The following is a 27,967-nucleotide window of genomic DNA, read 5'->3' as shown; positions in this document are numbered from 1 at the left end:
TTCCACACCTGGGTTTTATCTGGTCTGAAATATCTGTGCCCCTCTGCATTTGTCTGTATTTCCCAAGTTGATTTTTTAAATGACAGTTTCCCCAGTCATTTCTGAGAATTCTTGGTCTGCCCTTGAGTCATCAACTTCAATTCTGATATTGGCCAGGATTTTGTGAAACACCTGTTTCATCTATGTGTTTTATTTAAAGATTTAAAATCAGATCAAAAATGAAATAAGAAACACATGTCTATTTTTTTATGTGATGAATTTGCAGCTTTATTTCTCCTTGATTTAAAACACCCCATACAATGAACACATTTTGTTAACACAGCCCCAGGGTGCACTTAATTACCAGTAAGGAGTAGATCGTTGTGACTGGTTATGTGTGCCCTTAGTGCTGTGTGCACTGAGAGTTTATTGAGAATCTAATAAGCTCTATTAACTAATAATAAGTTATACGTATTCATAAACATTTCAGGGATCTTTGGAGAATTTTGTTATTCCTTTCAATGTCTGTTTAGCAACTACAGTGAAGAAGGGAATTGGTGACATTGTTTTACTGAGTTAATTCAGTTCACCTAGCCTAGACAGTTAACTGTGTTTATTGTACATGGGCTATGGAGGTCTGAGCAAAATAAGAGAGCTGTTTTCTAAGAAAGATTAAGTTTCTACTGTAAAAGACCTTGCAACCTAAGGAAAAGCACTTAAACTAATACTATACACTATAGCCAAGCCTATCCTTTTAAGAGGAATTCATTCTTTCAAAAAATATTTGTTGAGTGTTTATCATGTGTCTTGAAAGATGAACAAGATACAGGCTATTGTCCTCAAGGAGCTCAGTCTAATAAATAGTAGAGATAAGACACGCATATACAGAACCACAGTACAAAACAAAATGGGATAAAGAACTTCAGGGACTTCCCTTGTGGTCCAGTGGTTAAGACTCTGCGCTTCCAGTGAGCGCGGGTTTGATCCCTGGTCAGGAAACTAAGATCCCCATTCCGTGCGGCATGGCCAAAAAAAAAAAAAAAAAGACAGAGAATTCCAGAGTTGGAGGAATCAGGAGGGCTTCATGGGTGGGGTGGCATTTGCACTGATCCACTGAGGAACCTAGACACCAATGGGCATGTCGTTCTGTGGGCAGTGGGGCGTAGGTGGGGCTTCCAAGAGAAGGCATAGAAGCAGACAGGAGTGCCGGGAAGGCTCAGAGCGTGTGGTGCTTTGGGCTGGAGTGCAGAGCATGCTTCTGGCACATTGGCAGCCCATGAATACTGGGCTGAAGAGTTTTTACCACTTAATAAATTAGGCAACAGGAAGTCGTTGAGAGTGTCTCACAGGGATGTTTCCCTGAGAGCTGTGCATTGGTGAAATTAATCTCAGTGCTGGTTGGGATAGGTCAGTGTGAAGGTGACCTGGCTAAAGACCAGATGGGAGGTGTTGCCTAGGTGAGAGGTCATGATGCCCTGGCCCTGGGTGACGAATGGCAGTGGGGAAGGAAAGGAGGAAATGGACTCTGGTGGCTATGAGGGTAGAATCCTCAGGGGTGACTCAGGTGCCTGAGCCAGAGCAACCAAGATGATGCAGTGAGAGGCTGCACAGGGAGTCAGGAGGTCCAGCTCCCATGTCCACCTCACCTGGTGATCCTGGGAAAGTGACCTCACCTAGTTGGATTTCAGTTCTTTTATCTGTGAGTGGGCTTCATAACCTAACTTAGCAGTATTTGTAGAAAAAAACACTCTGAAACTGCATGAACATTGAGAATCCCCAGTTGAATTATTTGATGGAGAGTTGAACCCTACCCTCTCCTTTTATTCTCTGCTCCTTCTTTCTCTCTGCCTTTCATTTTGTCTTAGAACTGCCCCTGGAAGCTACAGAGGAAACTAGCAAGAAGCCCACAGGAAGAAGAGCCAGGTTGATGGATAAGAACCACCTTCCCTTCTTCATCATCTTTCCTCCATTCCTGCTCCCCCCACTCTCAGAGACCAGCCATCTATGGGGTGGGCATGTGAGTTGGGAGTGGGACATGGGGGTAGCACTCTGGTTCCTAGGGAGGAACCAGAAAATTTTAGTCTGCTCCCAAATCATTCAGAGTCTGAGAGATGGCAGAAATTCTGGAAATGAATCAGAATTGAAGTCACTTCAAGGCTCTGGAATCTGCAGTGGACCTGGGCCTCCACAGAGATGCGAAAACCAGCTTAGTCTCCTGAAGGTACCCTGGACTCTCTAGGGGTGGTGCATGACTTCCTCCCCTCTCCTACCCACACCCTAGCACAGGGGGTTGAAACCAATCAGGGGTAATTACACAGGAAGTTGCCATAGTTTGAAGCACCTATTTCCCCCCATTCTTGAGTCCTACCACACTGTGGTATGGGTGTGTTTAGACACATTGAGAAGTTGAAGCAAAACCACCATGGCTCTCACCTCCTCCAGAAGTTTCCCATATCCCCCAGATAAGTCAAAGGAAGCAAGATGGGTCCCTAAGAACCTGAGTTTACACCCACGGTGGACTTGACACTGAGGGGTGACAACAGAAAGAGAAGACTCTTGACCTTTTTCAACCTCTAGCTACCAGGCCAAATGAACCCAGACTTCAGGGTCCAGCGAAATGTAGATCTCAGTGTGTTTTTAATCTCAGGGAGGGAGAAAATGAGGTTCTAAAATCCCTTACTTTAGTACTACACCACCACAACAAACATAATAAATATTTGCAGAGTACCAATCATTTCTTAGGATAGCTCTCTAGAGTAGATATTGTTATCTCCATTGAGCCAACTGTGGCTCCAGGAAGTTAAGTAGTTGCGCAGAATGATACCTTTTGACTCATCCACTAAGCTACCCCACCCCATACTCTACAGCACATTGTCCATTAGAATTTTCTGCAATGACGTAAATGTTCTACATCTGTGCTGGCCAACCTCTAGCCACAGGTAGCTATTGAGTACTTGAAATGTGTATAGTGCAACTCAGGAACTGAAATTTTTTTTTCATTATTTATTTATTTATGGCAGCGTTGGGTCTTCATTGCTGCACGTGGGCTCTCTCCGGTTGCAGCGAGTGGGGGCTACTCTTCGTTGCGGTACACGGGTTTCTCATTGCGGTGGCCCCTCCTGTTGCAGAGCATGGGCTCCAGGTGCGCAGGCTTCAGTAGTTGTGGCACGTGAGCTCAGCAGTTGCGGCTCACGGGCTCCAGAGCGCAGGCTCAGCAGTTATGGCGCACGGGCTCAGCCGCTCTGCAGCAAGTGGGATCTTCCTGGACCAGGGCTCGAATCTGTCCACTGCATTGGCAGGCAGATTCCCAACCACTGTACCACCAGGGAAGTCTGTGAATTTTTAATTTTATTCAATTTAAACATATGTTTAAATAACCATATGGGGCTGGAGGTCACCATATTGGACACAAGTCTTAGAACATAAGATATTAAAAAACCTTTGGGGGGGAAGAAACCTTTGGGGAAAATTGAAATGTATATGAAGGATTCTCTGGCAGGAACTGGGTTCCTCTCTTTTTGTGGGTTTTGTACTTTCTGGTTAGGGTGATATGAAACTCCTCTAACCCCAGAATAGTTAGAAAAGCAACATCAACTCTAGATTCCAACTTGCAAAACAAGACAGAGCACTCTGGGGAATAGGAGGCATTAGAAAGTTCCCAGAGAATCAGTGTCAGAATAAGTATACTTCCCAAGGATTCCAGAATGTCCTCAGCATTTCATTTACCCATGTTCTTTTTGTCTCTTTAACATACATAATTGCAAATCCAGGTACTTGAAAATAATCTAGGCTTAGCTCCAGGAGCTAGCTAGCCATTCATCAAACAAAACAGATGGAAAGTGGAGCTAAAGGGAAGTAAAAAATAGATATAGTTTGAAGCAAAGCAGTGAGGCAGAGTGCAGCCCTGGAGGAAGAGAAAACAAGAGGAACTGGAAGGCTGATCTTGATTTCAGCTCATTCTCTAAGGTAGGGGAAGGAGAATTCTTCCTTCTTTTACCCACCAGAAGTGAGAAAGTTGGCGTTTGACAAAATCGTTAAAACAAGGAGAGAAACACCAGACTGTGTGGTTATGGAGGCAGACGGTAGGGGTTGCTGGAGAAGAAGGTTTAGTTAGACTGGAACACTAGGTCATGAGTGGACTCAGACTTTCAGGTCAACTCCAGCTCCAGTTAAGTCTCCTGAAAATCACTTTAATCCCATGCCAAAACAAAAGCCAATGCTTAATAGTTCACAGACCAGGTCCTCTTAAACTAAGACAATGAGGTTGTTAGTTTTTCCCTGCAATATTGATCCATTCATCCGTCCATCCATCTGTCCGTCTTCTTACACCAAAGACTCTTGACATCTACAAAATGCTTAACATTTTCCTTCGGTTTACATTGTCAATCTTTTCAGTTTAGCTGTTTTTCTGGCAATAGGCAGCTTGAATATGTGATTTTAAATTTTTTAGTGAAAAGAAACATTTTACAAAAGCTAAACTAAAAATGAAATTAACTAACTTAAAAAGTACTTAACAGAAGCTAAGTGGCATTTCTTTCATTAGATAGTTTGCAAACTTCTGGCTGAAAGCTTTTTTACTTCTTGATAATTAATCCTTCTCCAAATCTGTTGTTTATAAATTTTACTTCATCATACATATCTCTAAGGAAATGTTAGAAAACTAACATATTGTACTTTCCTCTGAACATTTCTTGGCATAGTTCACATGCCAGAAATAAACAGTGACAATCCCTAAAAGTAGCAAATACTTTAGTGTAAGGCCTTCCCAATGGCCATGTCTGAACTCCTTACCTTGGCTCCAAGATCAAGGACACTTGGCTCCACCCTCAATGCACACAATCTAGTCTTACCTCCCCTCCACCCCAGCCTACTAACTGATGTCTCTGAATTTACCCTTGCCTTCTGCAATCTGCTTCTCATGTGTCACACTCTATTTAAATCCCATTAATGGTCATATTACCCCTAGGGATAAAGACATTAATCCTCACTGTGATCCTAAGGCCTGGCATGATTTGTCCCCTACCTACCTCTCTGACCTAACTGTACAATAGAAATAAGATGTGAGTAACAAATATGAGCCATATATAAGATTTACAATTTCTAGTAGCCACATTAAAAAACAGAAACCAATGAAATTAATTTTATTAATATATTTTATTTAACCCCAAACCATATAAACTATTATCATTTCAACATATAATCAGTATTTTAAATAATGAGATAGTTTTATTTCTTCCCTTCCAATCTGGAAGTCTTTTACTTCATTTTTCTTGCCATATTGCACTGGCTAGAGACCCCAGAATGGTCTTCCTTGCTTCTTTCCTGATCTTAAGAGGAAAGCATTCATATTACTAAGTTTAATATTAGCTGTGTGTTTTTCATTGATGCCTTTTATCAGGTTGGGGCAGTTCCCTTCTCCCTGCCTTCCAAGTTTGCTGACAGTTTGAAAAATCAGGACTGGATGTTGAATTTTGTCAAATGCTTTTTCTGCATCTACTGAAATGATCGTGTAGTTTTTTTTCTTTAGTACTGTACTTTAGTACTGTACTTTTTTTTCTTTAGTACTGTACTTCAGTACTGACGAATTACCTTGAATTTTGAATGTTGAACTAATCTTGTATTCTTGGAAAAGACCCATTTGGTCATGATATATTTTCCTTTTTATATATTGTTGGATTTAACTGGCTAAAATTTTGTTGAAAAATTTTGCATCTATGTTCATGAAGGATATTGGTCTGTAGTTTTCTTGTAATGTCTTTGCTTAGTTTTGGGATCAAGATAATGAGGGCTTCATGGAATAAGTTAGACAATACTCCCTCCTCTTCAATTTTCTGGAAGTTTGTGTACAATTGGTGTGATTTCTTCCTTAAATGTTTGGTAAAATAACCACTGAAGGCATCTGGGCCTGGTGTTTTCTTTATGAGAGAAATAAATGAGTTAACACATGTGAAGTAACTAGAACTGTGCTTGGCTTGTCAGAGGTGCTGAATAAATGTTAGCTTTTAATTTTTTAGAATTCATCTATATTTTCAATTAAAGTAATAAATGGTTATTACAGAACTTAAAAATATTTTTAAATTTTAAGGAAGAAGAAATCACAGTAATCCTACTAGCCAAAGGTCACTAGTATTAACATTTTAATGCATTCTTCAGTGTTTCCTACAGGTAATTCATGCTTGTTTATATTGTTATTGTTTATATTGCTCTGTGCCTACTTTATTCACTTAATATTCAATTATTAACATTTCCCAAGTCAGTAGAAGTTCTTAATAAATAAAATTTCAAAGGCTATACTATTACATGGTCATACCATAATTCACTTAACCATCATTTTGTATTTTTAGAATTGTTCTACTTTCCCTGCAGAGGAGATCCAAGCACCTCTTTCCTGCACTTTCATATATATTTATATAAACACTTGTATAAACTCTAGAATATTCCCTCCAGGCCTTCCCTCTATGGTGTGCTAATAACATACACTGATAACAGCTAATGTTCATTGTGTGTTTACTATGTGCCAGGCACTGTAAGAAGGGCTTTACATTAAAAGTAGGTACCATTATTATCATCCCTATTTTACAGATGAGGAAACTGAAGTACCAAGATGTCAAGCAACTTGCCCAAGGTCACCCAGATAGGGAATGGTAAAGACAAGAAAGTCTATCAGGTTTTGCAGCCCACATGACTAACCATTAGGCAACAGTGCCTCTCAGCTTATATCTATAGACTTCTTATATGAATTCCATTCCACACCTGAGTTGCTGATCCTGAGATATTGTTTGAGTTCTTGCCCAGCTCACTTGTCCCAAACATGTGTTCTCCACCTGGATTTGGGGTGCAGTTGCTAACAATTCCTTTACTTATTACCCGTTTCTTGCTCTTGTAGTTATTATAGTTCCTCCAGCCCGCCAGCTAGAACACCCATCATCCCAACCAGAAATTGGGACATATCTGATAAAAGGATTCTTTTTCCTACTTTGTAAATTTGTTTTTACGAAAAAAAAGATGTATTTTAAGTGAATCATTATACATTCAATAAAGAGACTTTATTGAAAAGAATTTAAAATAGAAGCTGCCCTAGAAAATGAAAGACACGCCAATAAAAAACAACAGGTTGTACACATTGGTAACAAAAATATACAGGTTGTCTAGAATCCTAAAACGGAAATAAGATAAAAGTATTTTCACTTCTCAACTGTAATCCTCATAAAAGGTGTTATCTCTGCCTTTGTCTAGGTTTATATTTTGTGTTGACAACTGCAATATCGTTTCAACAGCTTTTTCATGGCTATATTCTAGAAAATTAGGATAGAGAGACTTCATTACCAGAAAAGACTTTGTGTGTGTTCTGCTAAATTGAATTTTTCAATGAGTGTGGTATTTGTGTTTGCTTTTGTCATGTCTTTTAACTAAACAGACCACACTCAAGAGCAGCCCGAGCTAGAACTTTTCTCCAGTTGATTCCCTCTCTGTGGTGGTCTCTAATGAACTCTCCAAAGTTACTTCCCAGGAGGAAAATGGCGTTAGAATCCTCCTCCAACAAGAAGCCTCTGGGTCCAGGGTCTTTTCCACTTCCTCACCTGTCCTCAGGTACCCGCCTTGCTTTATCATATCCGTCTTGGATCTGCCAGGAGCCAGGCACCCCACTGTATGCAGATGAGATGGACCAGAATAGTCCCCGCCTCCTCAGCTCAATTTAAGTTTAAAGTAGCAGCGTCCTTTTCGAAGTTCTGTTTTTCCTTTTTCTGTCAGGTCCCTTTAATTATGCGCAGTTTAGACTCAGATGGGTCCTTGTAAGTGCAGCCATCAATCACAAATCACAAAAGACAGACGTGGTTGCAATCTGTCTCCATTTTTGGAGAGAAAACTAATTTCGTGAACTTCACAAAGTAAATGGGTCTAAAATTTTAAAATTAGAAAAATTATCCCTTCAAGTACCCTCGTCTGGGAAGTTTTAATAGCGGTAACCTCAAGCTCGCCCAACTACTTCCAACTCTTAAAAGAAAAAGGACCACTGGAGAGCAGGAGAAAAACTGGAGGATGCGGGCATCGATCCCGCTACCTCTCGCATGCTAAGCGAGCGCTCTACCATTTGAGCTAATCCCCCACCGCTGGCCACGGCTGCTTATCTCTTCCTCTAGAGAGAGAACAGAGCGTTTAGAAGCGAAGATAAATATTCTTGACCACATTCTTGTCCCTGTTTCATGGTTAAGGCCAAAGTAACAACAACAACAAAAAAAACCCTCTCTCCTTCGAGCCGGAATCGAACCAGCGACCTAAGGATGGCTATGAACACCAGTCTACAGTCCTCCGCTCTACCAGCTGAGCTATCGAAGGGAGTGAGGGGATAGGTCCTCAACCCATCTTCATAACTTTTAGTCATTTTTCTAGGCTTCGTGTGCTTTCTACCGCGTTGCCTTCGTGATTCCCAGGTTCCTTGGGCACGAGATCCTCCTTGCGGACCTCCCAGCTCCTCACGGCAGCCGCCCCGAGCGTTCGCATCGCCGACCTTGCATGGGCTCTGAGGACTAGGTCAGGGGCCTGGCCCCGGGGAGCCGGCCGTTGGCCCGGGACGCGGCTTAGCCGTGTCGGCACTCAGGGGTTTGGGAAACGCCAAAGACGCTTTATAAACAAGCGAAGGCCGTGACCCGGCAGCCTCCCCGCTGAGCGCAGACTCAGTGCCCCGCTCGCTCAGAACTTGGACCGCATGTCCCCGTTTCCGGGATTCGCAAAAGATTCACACCGAGGAAGCTACGGGTTTGGACCTGTTGTTTGGAAAGTAATGTATCATCAGAGATAATCCTTATGCAGAAAGGACCATAAATCATAGGAAGCTCGACAAAAACGTCCTTGTCTCCTTCGAGCCGGAATCGAACCAGCGACCTAAGGATGCCTCTTAAGGGTATTAACTACAGTCCTCCGCTCTACCAGCTGAGCTATCGAAGGGACGTGCAGAGCCCGTGCCCCCGCCCCCTGAGATTCAATACCTAGGAACCAGAGCGCGCTCAACCCTTACCCAGAGATGAAACTGAGCATGCGTAATGGAGGGAGTGGGGCGCGAAGGGAGTACGTGCCCGAATGTTGTTTTACGCGTGCGCAGAAAGACTACCCGGCGGTGGCTCGCGGAGCCTGACTGCGGTAGGAGTGAGTACCGAACTTTCGTGTCAAGACTCAAGACTCCTCCGCGTGTCTGTCGCACTTTTTCTTTACTCCCGGTGTTAGGGGAGTTACTGTCGGGTGTGGTTTCCCTATTCTGTAACCTTTATGTCTCCTCACCCCTCGTGTGAGGGGTCCGTGGTGCAGGGTGATGCGTCCGACTACGAATCAGAGGACTGTAGGTACGATTCCTTCCAGTCCTGGCGTTTTTGTCCCCTTAGTTTTCAAAATCAGAGACTTTTACTACTTTGGGGTTCTCCCAAGCACAAATGCCGAGAGTTTACCACACCTCGAGGGCGGAGAGCCACCAGGCTTGGTTTCCGATGCCGCCTGTCGAACTTTCGAGATGTTGAGAGGTTCGCGAACACTAATAACGGGACGCCGGTAGCCGGGCGAGGAGGACGGCGCGGGGCAGAGCCGAGGAAAGGAGGGGCGGTTCCCGCGGGCTCCAGGTAGGAAGTGGGGAGGGAGCCCCAAGGTCAAGCCCGCAGTTCCCAGGTCAAAGCTGGTTAATGTCGCGGGGCTGCGTCTACCGCGGCTCAGCTCGTCAGGTCTTGGAAGGTATTTGAAGATGTTGCAGTCACCCAGTTACTAAACCACGCCAGCCATGCCCGACAATGCAGAGGGAGCAAAGTTATTTAGAAGGTTCTTTGGAGCCCGCTCCCATTTTACATTTCATTTAACAAACCCCTTCTTGGTTGTCAGCAGAGCAGAAAAGCCGTCTAATGATTTGGGTTCTGCCCTCAAGGACCTTTCAACCAAGAGGGCATAATGTTGGTTTGAGCAAACTGAGTTTTTATTTTGAAGTTATTGATCTTATTTGTGGAAAGGGGTTTAGAATTAGTTCTTAAGTCTCCCCAAGTAAGGTAACAGCTCCCCAAAGTAAAAGTTTTAATACAATGTGAGGATGAGTTAAGGAAGAGAAAATGCGAGGTTAGGGAAAAGGGCTAGTCATTAAGTGGGAAAGCGGCTTCCTTAAGGCCACACAAACATGGTTAAAAGGAGTTAAAAATTTAGAGGGTGGGGCAAGCACAGGCTATTTGAACGAAATGGTGTGCTTTATTTTTGTTTCATTTTGCCATTTTTCGCACGTAACAAGCCGGTAGCTCTTTAAAGTTATATAGTGTCTCCGAGAGTTAAAAAAAATACTATTTCTGTGAGAGGCGGGGGAGATGTGTCGCACCCCTCCCCCGAAGTTTATGGAAAGAACCTTGTAAATTAGGCTAAGAGGAAAGGGCCTTCATTTTATTCGCACTGTCTTATTTTATAGGGTGGCAAGTCAGGTGTTTATTATCTGCAGAGGCCACTGTCGTGGCCATCACTGCACTGTGGCGGAATCCTGGCCCCTTGGTGTAACCCCTTCCTGATGCACCCTCTTCCAAAACAGCCAGCCAGATAAGAGTGACGCGTTCCAGGAGGGCCAAGAGGTTTCTTGATTTCTGGCCCTCTTACTTGTGATAGAAATCCACACAGAGCTAATGTAAGCAAGTGGCATATATTACGGTGATACAGGAGTGTCCCGCGGAAACCATGGAGGAGTGGTAACTAAGCCTCCTTGTGGTTTTCCTCAGCGCCTCTCAGCTTCTCTCTCTGCTTCTCTAGTGCACACAGTTGGAAACATGGTGCTGCACCCCTCCATCCCCACTACCCTAAAAATTCCTGACCTTTATCCCTTAGTCTGTTGCCGAAGATTGAATATTTAGTCCCTCCGCCTGGCCCCAAATTTATATGTTGAAAACCTAATGCCCAACTGATGGTATTAGGAGGTGGAGCCTATGGGAAGTGATTAAGTCGTGATGTCACAGCCCTCATGAATGGGATTAGTGCCCTTATGAAAGAGGCCTCAGAGAGATGCCTCCTCTCTTCCAGTCATGTGAGCATACGGTGAGAAGGGTTGGACACATATGATTGCATCCCTCTTTCCTAGGATGCCAGTGAAAGATAAGAAAGATATACAAGAAGAAAAAGTCTCCTGCCACATGGAAAACAAAGTAGGTACAATCAGCAAACCTGAGCTTTAAAATAATTTCTGGGATTGTGGAAAGCAAGTGAGATTGACTAGATACATGGCCCAAAATGGAGAAAATCACAGCTCAGAATACACGTTCTAGAAGCTTGCAGAAACAACCATTTTCCCTATGGAGCTCCGAAGAGGCTTCAGGCACAGAGGCAGCAGCTCAGAGGTCGGAGGCCCACAACAATGTGCAGCTGCTGCAGCCTTTGCCCCAGCTGGAGCTACCTGGAGAACTGCTTAAGCAGAGTAGATTTGCCTGGGGAGAGCCTATGGGGTGAGTATAGGGCTGGGGAGAGAGGCAGAGTAGAGCCTAATAATAAGAGACCTGGAGAGAAAGAAAGGCTGCCCCACCCCACTCGCAATTAAGTTGGCAGTTTGGAGCATCTTGGGCCAGCACCATAGAAATGAAAAACCCTGCTTGTCCCCAGGACCCAGGCATTTTACAAACCCCAATCAACGTAGTCCTTGATTCATGAATATGAACATATGTCTACCAGACATTTGAGAGGAAACAAAAACAACTTAAAGTCCAAGATGAACAAACAAAATAACTGATCCAGGAGGAAACAGATGATGCAAGGAATAATACAAAACCACTTTTTAAAGTGTGAATTGATATTCTCAGGGACACCAGACAAGGTGGTATTAAAAGGAGCAAGGAGAGAAAAGTTGACTCCTTGAAAACTAAGAGTGATTGCTAATGTGAAAAATAACACTGATTATGGCAAAAGATCAAATTTCGAGTTATAGAAGATAGAATGGAAAATATCTCCCAGGACACCAGAATAGAGAGAGCAGAAAATATACACCTAAAAGCATGGCGGATAGACCCAGAAGACACAATGGCTATCTAGTCAGAGTTCCAGAAAGGGAAAACAGAGACAGTGTAAGGAAAGGAATGTAAGAAAGACATTAGTTATTGAAAGGGCCATCCAAGTAGGATGAATGAAAAACAGCTGTGTCTGGACACAGCCTAGTGGAATTTTAAAGCATTGAGGATAAAGATGAAACCCCAAAGCTTTCATAGATGGGGAAAAAACAAACAAAAAAACAGGCTAGCTACAAAGGAATTAGAATCAGATTATGATCAGATTTCTTATCAGAAATACTGGATGCTAGAATACAGTAGAGCAAGGCCTTCAAAGTTCTGTGGGGAAATAATTTTGAACCTAGAATTGTATAACCAATCAAAGTAGCAATCACATATGAGGACAAATAGGTAATTCACACAAAGTCTCAAAGTTTAAATCCCGTGATTCCTTTCTGAAACAAATTTTTTAAAAGAATATTACTTGAGGTTCTTATAATGATTGGTTTCTCCAGGAAGCAGAAGCTGACACAGAATTAGAGTACAAAAGTTTACTGGACTGTAACATCCGTGAACAGAAAAGGGGAAGACACAGTATTGGGTGGGGGTAGCCATCAGACAGTGACGCAGACCTGACAAAGTCTCTGCCAGCCCCCTTGGTAGCTGCAGAGCAGATTTCCCTTTAGTGGAGTCCTGAGTGGGGCAGAAATGGCTAGGCCCTTATACAACCTCCTTGTCAGAAGCTGACAACCTTGGCCAGGAAACTGAGGTGAATCCTGAAGAAGTTAACACCAGGAGGCTCTCAGTTAACCATCCTTCTTGCAGCTGGGCAGTGAGTCCTTTCTGGAAAGGCAGTCTAGGAGCAAATACTCTATGTCTGCCACAGATGTACTTCATCAAAACAAGAATCCAAGAAAGAAGAGTACCCAGGATTTAAAAAGAAGAAAGGGACCAACTCAGGAACTCAACGTAAATCCCAGATTAACAGTGATGCAACAAGCCAAGAAAGCAATCAGGACGAATTAGGAAAAACCAGAAGAGGTCAGAGGGCTCAAGGACGATGATCTTTGAAGAAGAAAATGGATTCTTTCACAGTGAACGTGACGAAGGACCAGGAAGAGCTTAGGGATGTGATAAAGGCATGTTGATTTTCTCAGAAAGCAAACCAAAACTAGGAATTTCTAAAAAAGTACATAGAGCTTCATAAAAAACTCATGGTCCAAATATATGGCAAACTGAAAACTGGCATGATTTTGAGAAATTGATGACCTGTGTTGTGGGCTAACGTATGCCCCCCCCCACACTTATATTGAACCTCGAACTTTCAGAATGTGACTATACTTGGAGATAGGGCCTTTAAAGAGACAATTAAAATGGGGTTGTTAGCGTGGGTCCTCATCCACTTTGACTAGTGTCCTTATAAGATGAGGATATAGGGAGAGGGAGAGACACCAGACACACAGACAACCACGTGAACACACGGCAAGAAGGCACGCACCTGCAAGCCCGGGAGAGAGGCCTCAGAAGAAACCAAGCCTGCTGACATCTTTATCCTGGACCTCTTGCCTCCACAACGGTGAGAAAACAAGCCACCCAGTCTGTGGTATTTTGTTATGGTAACCCTAGCGAACGAATACAGGCACGGTGAGGAAAGAGAAGTTTGCTTTCTTTTCTGCATCCATTGGTATGGTTTCCATGTTTGTTTGACCACATGCAAACACGTGTGGGGCAGACAGTCCCATAGTTGTCATCTAATACAGCATTTAATAACAGTTGCATTTATTTATTTGTTTATTTGGTAGTGTTTGTAAATGCTTGGCATTCTCGTTATTAGCAATACAGTGTTTTTGCATTCTTTTTTTTGAATTTTTGAAGTTATTTTATTATTTTTTATACAGCAGGTTGTTATTGGTTATCTATTTTATACATATTAGTGAATACATGTCAATCCCATTCTCCCAATTCATCCCACCACCACCACCCCCAACACTTGCCCCGCTTTCCCCCCTTGGTGTCCATACGTTTGTTCTCTACATCTGTGTCTCTGTTTCTGCCGTGCAAACCGGTTCATCTGCACCATTTTCCTAGGTTCCACATACATGCGTTAATATACAATATTCGTTTTTCTATTTCTGACTTACTTCACTCTGTATGACAGTCTCTAGATCCATCCACATCTCTACAAATGACCCAGTTTCGTTCCTTCTTATGGCTGAGTAATATTCCATTGTATATATGTACCACATCTTCTTTATCCATTCATCTGTTGATGGGCATTTAGGTTGCTTGCATGACCTGGCTATTGTAAATAGTGCTGCAGTGAACACTGGGGTGCATGTGTCTTTTTGAATTATGGTTTTCTCAGGGTATATGCCCGGTAGTGGGATTGCTGGGTCATATGATAATTCTATTTTTAGATTTTTAAGGAACCTCCATACTGTTCTCCATAGTGGCTGTATCAATTTACATTCCCACCAATAGTGCAAGAGGGTTCCCTTTTCTCCACACCCTCTCCAGCGTTTGTTGTTTGTAGATTTTCTTATGTGCCCATTCTAACTGGTGCAAGGTGATACCTCATTTTAGTTTTGATTTGCATTTCTCTAATGATTAGTGATGTTGAGCAGCTTTTCATGTGCTTCTTGGCCATCTGTATATCTTCTTTGGAGAAATGTCTATTTAGGTCTTCTGCCCATTTTTTAATTGGGTTGTTTGCTTTTTTTAATATTGAGCTGCATGAGCTGTTTATATATTTTGGAGATTAATCCTTTGTCTGTTGACTCATTTGCAAATATTTTCTCCCATTCTGAGGGTTGTCTTTTCGTCTTGTTTATAGTTTCCTTTGCTGTACAAAAGCTTTTAAGTTTCATTAGGTCCCATTTGTTTATTTTTTTTTCCCATTACTCTAGGGTCAAGAAAGATCTTGCTGTGATTTATGTCCAAGAGCGTTCTTCTTATGTTTTCCTCTAAGAGTTTTATAGTGTCTGGTCTTACATTTAGGTCTTTAATCCATTTTGAGTTCATTTTTGTGTATGGTGTTAGGGAGTGTTCTGATTTCATTCTTTTACATGTAGCTGTCCAGTTTTCCCGGCACCACTTATTGAAGAGACTGTCTTTTCTCCATTGTATATCCTTGCCTCTTTTGTCATAGATTAGTTGACCATAGGTGTGTGGGTTTATCTCTGGGCTTTCTATCCTGTTCCATTGATCTATATTTCTGTTTTTGTGCCCGTACCATATTGTCTTGATTACCGTAGCTTTGTAGTATAGTCTGAAGTCAGGGAGTCTGATTCCTCCAGCTCTGTTTTTCTTTCTCAAGATTGCTTTTGCTATTTGGGGTCTTTTGTGTCTCCATACGAATTATAAGATTTTTTGTTTTAGTTCTGTAAAAAATGCTGCTGGTAATTTTATAGGGATTGCATTCAATCTTTAGTTTGCTTTGGGTAGTATAGTCATTTTCACAATATTGATGCTTCCAATCCAAAAACATGGTATATCTCTCCATCTGTTTTTGTCATCTTTGATTTCTTTCATCAGTGTCTTACAGGTTTTTTAAAAATTTTATTTATTTATTTTGGCTGCGTTGGGTCTTTGTTGCTGCGCGTGGGCCCTTTCCAGTTGCGGCGAGCAGTGGCCACTCTTCACTGTGGTGCACGGGCTTTTCATCATGGTGGCCTCTCTTGTTGCGGAGCACGGCTCTAGGCACACGGCTCTAGGTACACGGGCTTCAGTAGCTGTGGTGCACGGGCCTAGTTGCTCCGCAGCATCCTCCCGGACCAGGGCTCGAACCTGTGTCCCCTGCACTGACAGGTGGACTTAACCACTGTGTCACCAGGGAAGCCTGTCTTATAGTTTTCTGAGTACAGGTCTTTTACCTCCTGAGGTAGGTTTATTCTTAGGTATTTTATTCTTTTTGTTGCAATGGTAATGGCTTTGTTTCCCAAATTTCTCTTTCTGATCTTTCGTTGTAAGTGTATAGGAATGCAAGAGATTTCTGTGCATTAATCTTGTATCCTGCAACTTTACCAGATTCACTGATTAGCTCTAGTAGTTTTCTGGTGGCATCTTTAGGATTCTTTATGTATAGTATAATGTCATCTGGAAACAGTGACAGTTTTACTTCTTTTCCAATTTGTATTCCTTTTATTTCTTTTTCTTCTCTAATTGCCACGGCTAGGACTTCCAAAACTATGTTGAATAATAGTGGCGAGAGTGGACATCCTTGTCTTGTTCCTGATCTTAGAGGAAATGCTTTCAGTTTTTCACCATTGTGTTTGTCCTATATGGCCTTTATTATGTTGCGGTAGGTTCCCTCTGTGCCCACTTTCTGGAGAGTTTTTATCATAAATGGGTGTTGAATTTTGTCAAAAGGTTTTTCTGCATCTATTGAGATGATCATATGGTTTTTATTCTTCAATTTGTTAAAATGGTGTATCACATTGATTGATTTGCATATATTGAAGAATCCTTGCATCCCTGGGATAAATCCCACTTGATCATGGTATATAATCCTTTTACTGTGTTGTTAAATTCTGTTTGCTATATTTTGTTGAGGATATTTGTATCTATATTCATCAGTGATATTGGTCTGTAATATTCTTTTTTTGTAGTATCTTTGGTTTTGGTGTCAGGGTGATGGTGGCTTCATAGAATGAGTTTGTGAGTGTTCCTTCTGCAATTTTTGGAAGAGTTTGAAAAGGATGAGTGTTAGCTGTTCTCTAAATGTTTGATAGAATTCACCTGTGAAGCCATCTGGTCCTCGACGTTTGTTTGTTGGAAGATTTTTAATCACAGTTTCAATTTCAGTGCTTGTGATTGGTCTGTTCATATTTCTTCCTGGTTCAGTCTTGGAAGGTTATACCTTTCTAAGAATTTGTCCATTTCTTCCAGGTTGTCCATTTTATTGGCATAGAGTTGCTTGTAGTAGTCTCTTAGGATGCTTTGTATTTCTGCAGTGTCTGTTGTAACTTCTCCTTTTTCATTTCTAATTTTATTGATTTTAGTCCTCTCCCTCTCTTTCTTGATGAGTCTGGCTAAAGGTTTATCAGTTTTGTTTATCTTCTCAAAGAACCAGCTTTTAGTTTTATTGATCTTTGCTATTGTTTTCTTTGTTTCTATTTCATTTATTTCTACTGTGATCTTTATGATTTCTTTCCTTCTACTAACTTTGGGTTTTGTTTCTTCTTCTTTCTCTATTTCCTTTAGGTGTAAGGTAGATGGTTCATTTCAGATTTTTCTTGTTTCTTGAGGTAGGCTTGTATTGCTATAAACTTCCCTCTTAGGACTGCTTTTCCTGCATCCCATAGGTTTTGGATCATCGTGTTTTCATTGTAATTTGTCTGTAGGTGTTTTTTGATTTCCTCTTTGATTTCTTCGGTGATCTCTTCGTTATTTAGTAACGTATTGTTTAGCCTCCATGTGTTTGTGTGTTTTACGTTTTTTTCCCCATAATTGATTTCTAATCTCATAGAAAAGATGTGGTCAGAAAAGATGCTTGATTTGATTTCAGTTTTCTTAAATTTACCAAGGCTTGATTTGTGACCCAAGATGTGATCTATCCTGGAGAATGTTCCGTGTGCACTTGAGAAGAAAGTGTAATATGCTGTTTTTGGATGGAATGTCCTATAAATATCAATTAAATCTATCTGGTCTATTGTGTCATTTAAAGCTTGTGTTTCCTTACTAATTTTCTCTCTGGATGATCTGTCCATTGGTGTAAGTGAGGTGTTAAACTCCCTCACTGTTATTGTGTTACTGTTTATTTCCTCTTTTGTAGCTAGCTGTTAGCAGTTGCCTTATGTATTGAAGTGCTCTTATGTTTGGTGCATATATATTTATAATTGTTTTCTCTTCTTCTTGGATTGATCCCGTGATCATTATGTAGTGTCCTTCCTTGTCTCTTGTAACATTCATTATTTTAATGTCTATTTTACCTGACATGAGTATTGCTACTCCAGCTTTCTTTTGATTTCCTTATGCATGGAATATCTTTTTCCATCCCCTCACTTTCAGTCTGTATGTGTCCCTAGGTCTGAAGTGGGTCTCTTGTAGACAGCATATATATGGGTCTTGTTTTTGTATCCATTCAGTGAGCCTGTGTCTTTTGGTTGTATCATTTAATCCATTCACGTTTAAGGTAATTATCGATATGTAAGTTCCTATTACCATTTTGTTAATTTTTATGGGTTTGTTTTTGTAGGTCCTTTTTTTCTCTTGTGTTTCCCACTTAGAGAAGTTCCTTTAGCATTTGTTGTAGAGCTGGTTTGGGGGTGCTGAATTCTCTTAGATCTTGCTTGTCTGTAAAGCTTTTGATTTCTCTGTTGAATGTGAATGAGATCCTTGCCAGGTAGAGTAATCTTGGTTGTAGGGTCTTCCCCTTCATCACTTTAAATATATCGTCCCACTCCCTTCTGGCTTGTAGAGTTTCTGCTGAGAAGTCAGCTGTTAATCTTATGCGAGTTCCCTTGTATGTTATTTGTCATTTTTCCCTTGTTGCTTTCAATAATTTTTCTTTGTCTTTAATATTTGTCAGTTTGATTACTACGTGTCTTGGCGTGTTTCTCCTTGGGTTTATCCTGCCTGGGACTCTCTGAACTTCCTGGACTTGGGTGGCTATTTCCTTTCCCATGTTAGGGAAGTTTTCGACTATAATCTCTTCACATATTTTCTTGGGTCATTTCTCTCTCTCCTCTCCTTCTGGGACCCCTATAATGTGAATGTTGTTTTGTTTAATGTTGTCCCAGAGGTCTCTTAGGCTGTCTTCATTTCTTTTCATCCTTTATTCAGTTCCGTGGCAGTGAATTCCACCATTGTGTCTTCCAGGTCACTTATCTGTTCTTCTGCCTCAGTTATTCTGCTATTGATTCCTTCTAGTGTATTTTTCATTTCAATTATTGTATTGTTCATCTCTCTTTGTTTGTTCTTTGATTCTTCTAGGTGCTTGTTCTTTAATTCTTCTAGGTCTTTGTTAAACATTTCTTGCATCTTTTCGGTCTTTGCCTCCATTCTTATTCCGAGGTCCTGGATCATCTTCACTATCATTATTCTGAATTCTTTTTCTGGAAGGTTGCCTGTCTCCGCTTCATTTAGTTGTTTTTCTGGGGTTTTATATTGTTCCTTCATCTGGTACATAGCCCTCTGCCTTTTCATCTTGTCTATCTTTCTGTGAATGTGGTTTTTGTTCCACAGGCTGTGGAATTGTAGTTCTTCTTGCTTCTGCTCTCTGCCCTCTGGTGGATGAGTCTATCTACGAGGCTTGTAACAGTTGCTTTTAAATGAAGGAGCTGATGCCCAAAGATGTGAAATGGCTTACCTTCAGTAACAAAGTTGAACAACGGCAGATGAGAGTTCAGATCTCCTGAGTCACTAGCCAGGACTCCTTGCTTGGCACTACTTGTCGCCAGTTGGACACTTGAGTTAGAGGGACTGGATGCTGGACTGCTCCCTGGGAGAAGGGAGGTTGAAAGGCAGTTTCTGATGTCAGGCAAGGTTCAGTGATGACCAGGATTCTGGGAGTAGGAAAGTATTGGTTTATTCAAGGAGACTGTCTTTTCATCTCTTGAACCCAATGATCAAGTTCCTGAAATTTGTTAACAATGGAGCTCCATGAAAATGCTGCCAAGATGCCCTGAGATCTGAAGGAAAAAGCCGTTGTTCAGCTTGGAAGAATACCTTACACACATCAACATGAGAGGGCTTTCACGCTCTTCCTTTCAGTTAAGGAGACCTTTTGCAGATCACAAGGCTCTACCAAGAAAGGTTAAGTAATTTCCTCAGACTGACCCTCCAAATTGGGGGAGGAGGGATGAATTCAGGTTTGCTGATTCCTCATCCATGGCTTTCTGTAAATATTTACTGTGTCCGGGAAGGTTATTTGTGAGAAAGCACAGAGATGATGTTTCCAAAGTCAGAAAGGGAACCATGCTGGAGAACTCCAGGGGAGCTACAGTTGATTCTTGTTATGCCTGCTAGTTAGGTTCTATAGAAGTCACCGCAAACAGTGATTTAGCGAATACGGAACCATTGCTTCTGGGGGAAATACAGGGTTAAGTTCCCTTAAGCCTCTGTTCACAACGTTTTCATCATTAAGTGATCAGTACACGACCTTGTTTTATGCATGTTTCTGTAAGGACACCTTATTTAATGCATACTACTGATCCAGTAACATGGAACTCATGCCCAGCAGCACTGTTACTCATATCTGAAAGAAGCTTATCTAACATACAGATTTTTTCCATGAGGCACATCGTAATTTCTTGCACTTAGGAACACTAGGCAGCACTGTGCTTTTAAACATTTTAAATAGTGAAATTACCAACAAAAAGCACAAAAGTGCAAAACAAAGTGACACTTGTTTACAGTAAGAAAGCTGAAACAAAAAGAATGTCGTCTTGTCGGTCTCAGCTGGGAGCAGGCACTCTGGGCAGCTGGCATGTTTTGCTGTTCTGTATATCTCTGTGAATGACCACGAAAGCACCCTGAGTATTGATTTTGGGGTTACAAATAAATATTAGCAGGTAGGCAAATTTGCAAATGTGGAATCTGTGATCGTGAGAATTGACTATATTATTAAGTTACACTAAATCCTGAATTATATGCCGAATCACTACCTCGAAAGCTCTTAATGAGACTAACCCGCAGCTCCCCACCTCCATTAAGCAGGTTAACAGGAGCCATTTGTACTACAGGGAGACAGCAAGACTGACCCATCCACCTCCCAGGGCTCCATAAGCCTCTGCAAACTCCCTTGCAGTCTTTCACACTCAGGGAAAGTAGAGCTCTCATCTTGTTCACACAGTGTCTTCCCCAAAGGTATGATTTGGGGGGTGGGGGAGGGAGGGGGAGGCTGTTGCAGGGAGATTTTCTTCAGAGATTCATATTCCTTTAACAGCCTTTTATTTACTCTCTACTACGTGTTAGGCATTGTTCTAGTGCTGGAGACGTAGCAGTAAACAAAACAGACAAATCCCTCCTCTGATGGAGCACACATTCTGCAGGGGCAGACAATAAATTGACCGTAAATAACATGTAGAGTAGGTTCAACAGTGGTGAGTACCAGAGGGAGAAATAAAGCACAGGTAGATCCAGAGTGTGGAGGGTACTGTGCTTCTGAGAGTGGAAAATTGACGTAGGAGAAAAGCAAAATAAATTGATACAGTATATATACATATACACACACACACACACATTTATTTTAAATGGTTGCAGATAAAATTCCTTTAGAAAAAGTTAAAGTTTGCTAAGTTGTATTTCCTTTGTACTATGAAGAAATAGTAAAGGATTGCTAATTTAATAGTCTGACATAAGTAACGGTATATTTTTACTAATAGAAATTTCACAATTTGTACCTTATTTTGTACAATGGAGAAATTGAGTATAATTTCACTTTTATTATGAATAGATAACATTTGAAGTCATGAAAAGATTGTACATCTCATTGTATGAGTGGTATTGAAATGCCTTATTTTTATATATAATAGCAAAGGTTCTCATTCCAATCTTATGGAATCAGAATAATGGAACAGGATATATTAACTTGGATTTACAGACCTTTGTATTCACTTTTAGTAGGGAGGGGACAAGTTAGAATATACTGAGGGTAAACTCTGTTTTGACATTAAATAAGTATTGTTTCTGACTTTACAGAATTCACATATGTCTTAGGGCACCAGGGTGGTGTAGTAATTAAGCAGATAGATGGGAGAGCTAGACTACCTGAGTCCAAATGCTGGTTCTTCTGTTATTAATGGCACGATTTAATGTCTCCAACTTTCCCATCTGTGAAATGGGAAATGATAGTACCTACCTTATAGGGCTGCTGTGAGGATTAAATGAGTCAATCTGTATTAAGCGCTACACTAAGAATAGGGTCTGGCCCATAGGAAGCACCATACATATGTTTGTTTGTTATTAAAAAACATATTAAGTTTTCTTAACACTATCTACACATCCTAGAAAATTGTGGCAGGAACGTTATCAGAATTTAAAAGTCACAGCTGTTTACCAATACCGACTACTCTAGAATCACTTTTTAAATTAAAAAAAAAATCCACCTTGCGGCGGAGGCAGGGGAGAAGTGAGAGGTGGCCCGGCGGGGTGTCAGCGCTGGGGGGGGGCGGGCAGCGCGAGAGTGAGCCCGTGGCTGAGTGAGTTTATCCCTGCGGGCGGTGAGAGGCCTGGGGCCTAACCCGGAGGAGCAGGGTCGCGGCGCCAGCTAGCAGCGGCCCCCCTCGCAGTCCCCGGGCTCGGCGGCGCGGTAGCGGCCCAGTTGTGAGGAGGCGGGGAAGCGAGTGTCCGGCGCCAGCCACGGACAGCATGGACGTGGGCCCGGACCCTGGGCTGGTGCAGAAGTTCAGCTGCCTGGGCACCGCCGACAAGGTCGTGCTCGTCTCTGAGTTCCAGCGGTTGCTCGGCTTCCAGCTCAACCCGGCCGGCTGCGCCTTCCTCCTGGACATGACCAGCTGGAACCTACAAGGAGCAATTGGCGCCTATTATGACTTTGAGAGCCCAAACATCAGTGTGCCGTCTGTGTCCTTTGTTGAAGATGTCACCATAGGAGAACGGGAGTCGATATCCCCTTATGCTCAATATATAAAAACATGGCGGATCCAAAATTCTGGGGCAGAGGCCTGGCCTCCAGGGGTTTGTCTTAAATATGTCAGGGGAGACCAACTTGGACATGTGAACATGGTGTTGGTGAGATTGCTAAACCCCCAGGAGATTGCAGATGTCAGCATCCAGATGTGCAGCCCCTGCAGAGCAGGAATGGATCAGGGACAGTGGCGGATGTGCACTGCTACAGGACTCTACTATGGAGATGTCATCTGGGTCATTCTCAGTGTGGAGGCGGGTGGACTTCTAGGAGTAGCACAGCAGCTGTCATCTTTTGAAACGGAGTTCCACACACAGCCACATCGCAAGGTGGCAGGAAACTTCACCCTGTTTGCCTCTCCCCAAAAGAACCGACATTCAGATGAAAACAAAAGACCCTGGGGGTTCCGGGTTCGACTCGATCAGCAAAAACACACGGGCTCCCGCGCCTGACCAAACCGAGCAAGATGAGAGTAGACTCCCCCAGAACTCTGTAAATCTGTCCCCCAGCAGTCACGCAAACAACTTATCAGTCGTGACTTACAGTAAGGGGCTCCGCGGGCCTTACCCCTTCAGTCAGTCTTAAACGGGTGTCACCAAGAAGAAAAATTAACGAAAGACACAAGGCTTGACTCTGGGAGGGGAGGGCAAGGGGTTCCTCTGGATTGCAGACCACATCGCAGGGACCTGTGGCTCTGACCCCCATCCTGGAAGAAGAAGAAGAAGAATCAGAAAGACTAGTTTTGAGTAAACTCAGCGTGTGTGTGTGTGTGTGTGTGTGTGTGTGTGTGTGTGTGTGTGTGAACGCTGAGTGGTGGGAGTGGTGTTAAGGCGACCAAGAAGAAAGCCACTTTGGGTTTTGTTTATTAGGCGTCAGTGTAACAAGTCATCAGGGCGCTCGGGAAGGAAAAAAAAGTTTAAAATGAGGGGAAAAAAGCCATCTTTTAAACAAAAATTATTTTGCCTACAGACAGCTTGTAGTTTTGAGCACATGTTAATTGTTTCCCCTCTTTCCCCACTTTTATTTTTTTAGATAAGGGATAACATTCTGTGTATAGACTAGCCGCTTGCTCTGGAAGCAATTCAGGTTCAAAGCTGGCACGGGCTGCTTGGGGGCTCTGTGGGTAGGTGCTATAGGAGGACGCCTGCCGTGCCACCTGATTCCACAGGACTCTGACCCCACTTGTTTTTAGTGGCATCAGCCTGTGGGTTATCACGCTTTTCCTCTTCTTTTCTCTTTAATCTTCTGTTGATTTACACCCTTGACGTTTATTCGTCAACCCTGTGGCTTCTTAGCATCAGAACCTCTTGAAGACCAAACTTCCCTGTGTGGCCGGCAGAGGAAGCCTGGAGGACAGATCTCAGGTGACGGGGGAGTTTGTGAGGCCGCGAGGTGACCTCCTGCACACGCTCGTGACAATTCAAATTGCTTTCCTTCCACGTTTCTCTTGGCGGAGAGAAACGCCATCCCGCTTACTGCTCTTTCGGGTTCTTGGTACACAGCGGCTCCCCATCCACTCTGGGAACGGTGCCTCTGTGCTGTGTATATGTGCGTGCTGCGTGCACACACACACGGGTGTTGGTGCAGCTCACCAGCGAGTGTGCAGCAGGCGAATGTGAAGGTGTCCCCTGCTTCTCTGTTGTCACACGACTCCCTTCCCTGCGTTTCCCTCCAGTTGTCCTTTGTGGTGTTTTCGCAGCCTGTTAGTGGAGGCTGAGCTGTTAAGGTATGAAAATGGAGCCCCAGATGGGGAATTTGCCGTGGGGAAGGGCCACACTTACTGACTGCGTGATCTTGGAGACCACATTTTGCTGGGAATGAAAGGACCCCCTCCCTGGGCAGGATGCTTAGCTATTGGGAGGTGGCGGGCAAGGCATAGCCCAGCCGGAGCACAGGTTGGTTGGCTGGCTGCTCCCTGGGACAGGTGGCCCCACTGGCATCCCGCACGTTCCGAGCAGGTTGAGATGTGGATATCTCCACAGGAAGCTCAAACCAGGCCAGAACAGCTGTGTGCCAAAGATACAGGAGTATGCAAAGTCCCTCTTCTCTTCTCCCCCCGTCCTTCCCTCGAGTCTTGGTTCGTTTGGTAGCCGGGCATACGGATCTAGGGTGCCATTGCTGGGTCACCTGCCTGTTGCCACACCCCCATCCCCCCCCCCCCCCCGGCTGTGAGGCAGCAGGGAGTCCAGCTCGCTGATTGGCCGCAGGGGTCATGTGGCCTGGGTGTGGCTGAGAGTCTGTCTGGCTCTGTTTGGGTGTCTGAGTTCCCAAAACGCCTGTTGTTTGTTCCTCCTCGTCCACTTCTGAGACGGTTATGTTTTTCAAGCTTGACTGTGAGAGAAAAGCTTGTATGAAATTCTCCCTTTGCCTCCCCACCTCACCCCAAATAAAAGGGGGCGTAAACATTGGTCCACTGGAGAAGCCCCGGGGGAGGGTGGAGCCTGCCTGCTGAAAGGGCAGTGCCGCTGGGGCTGGGGCCGGACTAGAGCGCACACTGGAGCACCTACTTTCTGTGCACACACAGAGCACCCCATTCCCAGCAGAGCAGAGGGGAGTCCCTGCCAGGTGCCCAGGTCACCACAGGTCCAAGCCAGGGGCTCACGATGGCTTTTTGTTTGAGGGCCCTATTGGGCCCAGACCGGTGCCACTGTTGCTGCCAACCTCCGGGGACACCGCCACCCTGGAGCCCACACATGCCCAACCATTCTGCTCACTGGATAGCCCTCAAAGCATCACATCTCCAGCTGCCCCTGCAGGATCATGGGAGGCTTTACACCCGCTGGTCTCCGGGCTTCCTCATCTCCCCCACACTAGGTGCCCCTTCCCCTTTTTCCAGGGGGGCTGCCTGCCGTTATGCAGCAGTGGCTTCACGGGTCCCCGTCAGTGGGTCTGGGCCTGCCACAAGGATTCTGCTCCTCCCCTTGCTTTTAGGCAGTCTCACCTGGCAAGGTAATTGTCCCAAGCACGTTGGCTTCTCTCCCAAGAACAAACCCTTTCTGTGCACATCTTTGGAGCGGTGCGCTCCTTGCAGAGGCCAGAGCGAGCGCCAGCCGCGGAGTAGGGGCGGAAGGAGTCCGTGGTCCTCCCAGGGCCTGGCGGCCCTTAGTACCATTCGTCCTGCCTCTTCTCGCTAGTGTGGGCTCTGAGCAAGTCCTCAGAGCCCCTCTTTTCCACTGCCTAGTGGGCCAGCAGAGGCTACCCTCTCAGCCCCAGTAGTCTGTTCCTCTTGGACTCCTTACCAAGTGGCAGGCTGCCTCTGGGCAGGACCACCAGTGTCTGGCACCCGCGAGGTGAGGCAGGCAGCATCCTTAAGGACCTGAGGCCAGCAGGGGAGGCAGAGGGACTCAGGCTTGGGAGGAACCTGTCTGTTTGCACGGAGTGAGGTGTGCATGTGTGCACGCGTGCCTGCTTTTCTTTTTTTGCCATGGGGACAGTTGAATTGGGGGCATTTTTCTACAAGAAACAGCCTTCTCTTCCCCCAGCAAGGACTGGCTGTTACCGAACGTCCATCAAAGGCACTTTCAGCCAGGAGAGAACCTCACCAAGACAGCTGGTGTGGCCCAAGGGTGGCCCAGGTGGGAAGTGGGCATAAGGATAAACCCCTCCCCAGATTCACTGTGAGCCCCAGTGGGAGAGGGTGGTGGCGTTACCAGGGCCCAGCACTGCGAGCTGACTGCCCGCCCCACCCTGCCTCGCCTTTTCTCTGTCTCCTTGGGTGAATGCTGGAGCTGCTGCCCTCTCCTTCTGGACAGTGGTGTGGCAGCAAGCAAGCTGGCTGGCTGTTTGCGGTGGGGCCTCCTGGTGCCTGGGAGGTGACAAAGATGAGGCAGTTTCTCCTGACTGTATACATGAATATTTGTATGATTAACACAGACTAAAAAAAACCCTGAAGAAAAAAAAAATCCAACTTCTCACTCACTTGATTAACGTTGCAGTTATTGGTCAGGCAAGAGAAGTGGCAGGTAGCCCTACGAAAGGCACACGGGCTTCCCAAGGAAGCAGGTGCTGCAGGTAGCAGGGGAAGGAGGAGGGCACAGAGGAAGCCTTCAGGAATTTGCTCTTGAGGAATTTGAGGATTTTGAGTCTTCGAGGATTTACTTGAGGAAGTCACTGGGAATTAAGAAAGGGCCACTCCCTAGAGGAATCTTCTTGAGCAGCAAAGGGCAGTTGAAGAGAAAGGTAGATAATAAAAGGAGTGACAGGAGTGACAGTTCTTTTGAAAATAAAAGAGCCCTGGGAAGGATCTGGGCAGGGAGGCGTAGAAGGTTCGTTTTCAAGGACAAATGTAGTTGGAAATATAAGATCATTGTGGAGAGGTAATACAGTGCAGCTGTTAACATCATGGACTTGAGGACCAGTCTGCTCTACCCCTCACTAACTGGGTGATCATGGCCAAGTTACTTCACCTTTCTGTTTTAGACTGTCTGAAAACTGGGGAATAATAATGCTGATAGTACTTGTCCCACAGGTTGTTGTGAGCATTAAGTGAATATGTAAATATTAAATATATAAAGCTAATAAAAAGCTCTTACGACAGTGTCAGGTCCTGAGCATGGGGACTGTTGGTTATTATTGTTCGTGCAACAGATTTTTAATTTATGAAGAAATGAATCATGTTTTTTCAAATACAAATGCACCTGTGATCCTAAAACCCAACACTTTCCTCCACCTTTCAAATCCTTTAGCTTGGGGTATGGGATGTGCTGAGAAGAGGTAAGAGAGAGAATTAAGAAAAGCAGGAGATAAGCAGGGAAATGAATCATTTGAAAATCTATTAAAGCTTTACCCTCTTATTCAGAATAACATGTATCTTTCAGGTTTTGGTAGCTGAAAATTAAATTTCCTAGTATGCTATATATGGAGTTAAAAAAATAAATTCCATGCTAAATACAATAAACTTTTGAAATGAAGGCATTTTATAGAAAATTGTTATGCTAATAAGTTAATCAGTATATAGGCAATACTTTTCATTGCTTGGTGGCTTTCATTTTTTACTTTCATAAAGCTAATCTAGGTTAGCTTTAAAATATCGCTTTTTGCAATTATAATAATTCTGAAAATATCAGTTTAGTAAATAGTGTGTATACATGCCCAAATAGATCATTCTAAAAAAATTAGAGAAAATTTTGGAATTTCATTCCCAAAGTGAATATCTGTACTAAAAAATTTCCCCCAATTATTCTTCATCAGAAAAGAAAGCGTGTCGTAGATGAAAGGAGATGAATCTGGAGATGAATCTGGACATCTCAGGAGTGGAGATATGTGGGTACCAGAGCAGATTACTCAGAAGTAAGAAGAAAAAACCCTCCCAGGTAAGATGCTTCTTCCTGGCCCTGGGAACAGGGATGTGCCTGGGGGTTCTCAGGCGTTGGAGAAGCTGATAATCAGATTTTCAGCTATGAGAAAGCTCCGTTGGCAGCCC

The 27,967-nt window shown here is 43.6% G+C and overlaps 2 protein-coding genes, 1 long non-coding RNA gene and 3 other non-coding genes across 6 annotated transcripts in view; 3 read left to right on the top strand and 3 right to left on the bottom strand.

Moving 5' to 3' along the window:
* The window catches only part of LOC125961652 (ATP-dependent RNA helicase DDX3X-like), a 491,072-nt gene that overhangs the window by 339,807 nt on the left and 123,298 nt on the right, over positions 1–27,967 (top strand). The gene's annotated exons all lie outside the window — the stretch shown is intronic.
* On the bottom strand, positions 8,014–8,086 carry TRNAA-AGC (transfer RNA alanine (anticodon AGC)). The gene has a single exon. It is a non-coding gene; the product is annotated as a tRNA-Ala (tRNA).
* On the bottom strand, positions 8,228–8,316 carry TRNAY-GUA (transfer RNA tyrosine (anticodon GUA)). The gene is given in 2 exon segments: positions 8,228–8,263; positions 8,280–8,316. It is a non-coding gene; the product is annotated as a tRNA-Tyr (tRNA).
* Positions 8,482–27,967, top strand: part of LOC125961654 (uncharacterized) — a 34,279-nt gene continuing 14,793 nt past the window's right edge. The window contains exons 1-2 of the long non-coding RNA XR_007472629.1: positions 8,482–9,317; positions 27,736–27,857. This is a non-coding gene — a long non-coding RNA (uncharacterized LOC125961654). The remainder of the gene's footprint in view (positions 9,318–27,735; positions 27,858–27,967) is intronic.
* On the bottom strand, positions 8,835–8,925 carry TRNAY-GUA (transfer RNA tyrosine (anticodon GUA)). The gene is given in 2 exon segments: positions 8,835–8,870; positions 8,889–8,925. It is a non-coding gene; the product is annotated as a tRNA-Tyr (tRNA).
* LOC101270462 (protein ILRUN-like) lies at positions 22,006–23,169 on the top strand. The gene is given in 2 exon segments (XM_033437592.2): positions 22,006–22,933; positions 22,935–23,169. Coding segments are annotated over 2 exon segments (861 nt in total). The 5' UTR covers positions 22,006–22,268; the 3' UTR covers positions 23,131–23,169.

This window comes from Orcinus orca, chromosome 17, assembly GCF_937001465.1.
Source record: "Orcinus orca chromosome 17, mOrcOrc1.1, whole genome shotgun sequence".
In the NCBI taxonomy this organism is placed as follows: Eukaryota; Metazoa; Chordata; class Mammalia; order Artiodactyla; family Delphinidae; genus Orcinus; species Orcinus orca.
This window is presented reverse-complemented; position numbering and strand designations above follow the sequence as displayed.